Genomic DNA, 3794 nt, shown 5'->3' with positions numbered 1-3794 from the left:
GTAGCAAAAGTATATGCGTTGGTCTAGGTCCTGTGAACACATCGGTTCGGCAACATCAACATATGAACATGTTTGACAGCTAGTCCCAAAACATGTCAAAGGAAGATTAAGCGTTTTAGCCGATCATTTAATGTATTCACTTGTTCTAAATTCCATAAAAGGTGTACCTTACTCATTTCTATTTCGATCAAATGCAATATGCACTCTTAGTTTTATTGATTAGATATATCTAACAACTTTTAAGACATTATTTATTAAAATCTTAAAAACATGTCAAGAGTCTATTTCACTTTTTAGGGTTTAAAACCTCGTTCTACTTAAAACTATATACAATCCTTACCTTGGATATTTTGATTCTTCAAGATCCTTGAATCATCTTCACATTAAACAACTCAATCAACATAAAAAAATTTCCATAGTGGGTTTATAAGAACGGAATCGTGGACCAATGCCTCTAAATTTTCATTTGTCTCACCATTGCACTAACTTTCAACATGTCTCATATTACTCAATTTTCACAAGTTATATTTCCCCCAGGGTAATGAACAATGCCCGCAAAATATTATAGAAATGAACCATTAAAATTGCTACATGGATTTAGACGTTTTGTGATCCAGACGATTATAGTGGTTTGTATTGTAGGTGGGCTTGTGCATTGGGCTGCTTAATTTAGTCGGGGCATCAATTGTGATTTGTTGTAGGTGGGCTTGGGCTTTGGGTATTAAATTCTTAATTTAACTATTAATCGGGTTACCCGAAACCAAATTAATTTTAAAAAAACGAATCCGAACCTGACCCTAATAATAATACGTGTTAATCTGAATAACTCGGTTAATACCTTTTGACACACATATATATAACCGACCCAAATTTGTTTATTTGGGCTTGGGTTAAGTAACTCTAGTTCGGCATTTTAGACCCCCCTAGTCGAGGACATCCTTTCTTGCATACAAAATATACACAATATTCTATTTACACATATGGCAGCCTTTCTTTCATATACAAATTAATTTTATTAATTACATTTATATAATTCTTTCTAAGAACAACAACTAACTCCAAGGAATATTAGATTCAGACGTCAGCAAAAACCATAAATAAAGAAGCCAAGGGACCTTTCTCGTGTTTGAGCAAACACGAAAATACAAAATAATACAAAAAGAGGTATTAATAACTCCAGATTTAACGGAATCATGCTTTCCGTTGACCACGTGGCCAGTTGTGTTGCCTCCACGTCAGACGAACATTCCGGAGAAGTTGCGTAGAATATTAGTAAGCCAGCAAATCCTTCCAACTTTCTCTCTCTCTCTCTGTCTGTATTATTTATGTATTGACTGGTGAGCGTCTTCTTGTTGTTCAACTTTTAGATCTGAAAGCAAATAATGAGGAATTTGAGGCGGTTTTCCGATACCTTCGGCGAGTATCCTGCGCTTTCCAAGTTTCTTGTGGTTTTTGCCGTCAGGTATCGTTCAACTTCTGCTTGATTTCTTCCATTCGGTAGTTGTTGATCGTTGCTTTTGATTGATAATTAGTTAGGGTGCGTTTAGGTAAGTTACATCTGGATTTTAGTAAAATTGATAGTTGCAGGCTACTTCAATTTTGCAGTGGTTTATTGAATTTAGTTAGGTTTTACAGCTTTAGGTTTGTGATTGAATTGTTGTGAGGCCTTTACTGTATCTGATGATTGTTCAGTTTTGCAGTGATTTTTTCTATTTACTTTTAGTTTTTATGATTAAGTTGTTGACTTGTTGTAAATGATGTTCTCTGTTGCTGTTTATCAACTGTGAGGTCTTTACTTGTTCAATTTAGATCTGGAGTATTCGTTATTGTTGCAAACTTGTTCAATTTTTTGTTAAGTTTTTTTAACATTAGGAATTAATATAAAAAAATGTAGTGTTTACGTCAAGACAGAAGGCAAACGGGCAACAAGCTGCCCCACTAGCCCTTTTTGAATTGCAAACCCCATTCTTTTAAAAACTACATTTATGGATCTTGGAGTCGAAAATATTACTATGCATGACCCATTGGACTCGAGTTCAATTTTGCCGTGGTTTTTTGAATTTTGTTTGATATTACATGCTTCAGTTTTGTGATTTAAGTTGTTGCAACTTGTGAATGATGTTTTTTTTGTTTCTGATCATCAACTATGAGGTGTTTGCTGGTTATCAGAGTGAATTAAATCTGTATTATTGAAGATGGTAGCAGACTTGTTCAGATTTGATGTGGTTTTTGAATTTAGTTTGATATTACATGCTTCAGTTTTGTGATTAAGTAGTTGTAAATGATGTTCTCTGTTGCTTATCATCAACTGTGAGGTGTATGAATGAACTTCATGCTATTTTGTTGGGTTCAATCTGCTTGATTTTATTAAGTAATTTATGTGATGTAACTTTGTAGTGGTGGGGGTCTGGTTGCTTATTCTGAGGCAAATAATATACAAAGTGCTGCAAAGATTGATGAGTTACCGGAGGCAGGCAGTGAGAAAAAGAGGGTGGTGGTTCTTGGAACTGGTTGGGCTGGAACAAGTTTCTTGAAGAATCTCAAGAATCCTTCATATGATGTCCAAGTGATCTCACCAAGGAATTATTTTGCATTCACGCCTTTGCTACCAAGTGTTACAGTTGGTACAGTTGAAGCTCGTAGCGTTGTTGAACCAATTCGCAACATCGTCAAGAAGGTAATCATCATCTGAATATCGCGTGAAAGGGCTTTGGTAGGTTAGAACCTAATGGGGTGAATATAACATTCTTTGATTGTTGATATAACATTATAACCACGCAAAGACACATAGTAGCTTGAGCGGATATTAATTAATATGTCCACTCCCTGATTTTTTCAATCGATATTTTCTATATTCTCTCTAAATTGGCGGAGATCACTTTTTACAAACTTTTCCTAACCTTTGTAGGGATGGCCAATTTTCTACTAATGGGAGTAGAGATGATATTTATACAGTTCTTTTAATGTGGTAGAGAGAACCAATAGCTTCTCTTGACTTTTGGTAGGGACCAACAATAAAATATCTCCCTAATATATGTAGGGATTACCACTCACAACTCACAGCATAAGTGTTTGAAATATAATAAAAACACTTAAAGCACTTCTATTCTTGCTTATCCATTTACTTTAATCTAACATGACAAGTGTTTAAACTTTAAAGAATTAGAGATCACTTCAATGTGACTTATAAGTTAAGCTTTAGTGTGCAAGATATGATGGTTCAAGTGTTGGCTAGAGGGTTACTTAGATAGACGTGGGAGAGATCTTTGAAGGATTTGTCACATGGTCTATTGACGTGTGGAACACCATTCTTACATACTTTCTAGCTGTTGTGTTTAGTCAAATTCTGCTTTTTTTGCTTTTGTAAAGACATATACTGAACCAAAATCCCATAGAAAGCACTTAATTTAGGTTAAAAGATTTATGTATTCACAGCAGGAAAGATGATGAGTGATGGGTCTTTCCCAAATAGACCAACACATCTTCACAAATTACAAGGACGGTTTGACCTATGCAGTTGATATTGCCGATATATCACCGGTATATCGGTGATATATCAGTTATCGGTCCCTTGGTAAATTATCGATCAGAATATCGGTACCGATGATATCGGCGATATTGACCGGTATATCACCGATATTCCTGATATCAGTGTTTTAAGTCTAAATTATCAATTTTTAGTGTTAAATGTTAGTGTGTTTAGTCTTAATAAGTTCCTACTTGCTACGATTGTTAGTGTTTTGCAAGTTGCAAAAGGTTAATTTGTTAATGGTAGGAGAGTATACTTAATTATT

General features: G+C 34.8%; 1 protein-coding gene across 1 annotated transcript; it reads left to right on the top strand.

Annotated features, from left to right (window-relative positions):
* The first annotated feature begins 1321 nt into the window (after nucleotides 1-1321).
* LOC143611101 (external alternative NAD(P)H-ubiquinone oxidoreductase B2, mitochondrial-like) lies at nucleotides 1322-3117 on the top strand. The gene is made up of 2 exons (XM_077085395.1): nucleotides 1322-1462; nucleotides 2398-3117. The coding sequence occupies exons 1-2, from the start codon at nucleotides 1383-1385 to the stop codon at nucleotides 2690-2692; spliced, it is 375 nt and encodes a 124-aa protein (XP_076941510.1). The 5' UTR covers nucleotides 1322-1382; the 3' UTR covers nucleotides 2693-3117.
* The last annotated feature ends 677 nt before the right edge of the window (nucleotides 3118-3794 follow it).

The sequence above is a fragment of the Bidens hawaiensis genome, unplaced genomic scaffold (assembly GCF_021521415.1).
Source record: "Bidens hawaiensis isolate Kalapana, Puna unplaced genomic scaffold, B.hawaiensis_p1.1 tig00029358_1, whole genome shotgun sequence".
Classification (NCBI taxonomy): Eukaryota; Viridiplantae; Streptophyta; class Magnoliopsida; order Asterales; family Asteraceae; genus Bidens; species Bidens hawaiensis.
Note: the sequence above shows the minus strand (reverse complement) of the source record. Positions and strands in the feature narration are given on the sequence as shown.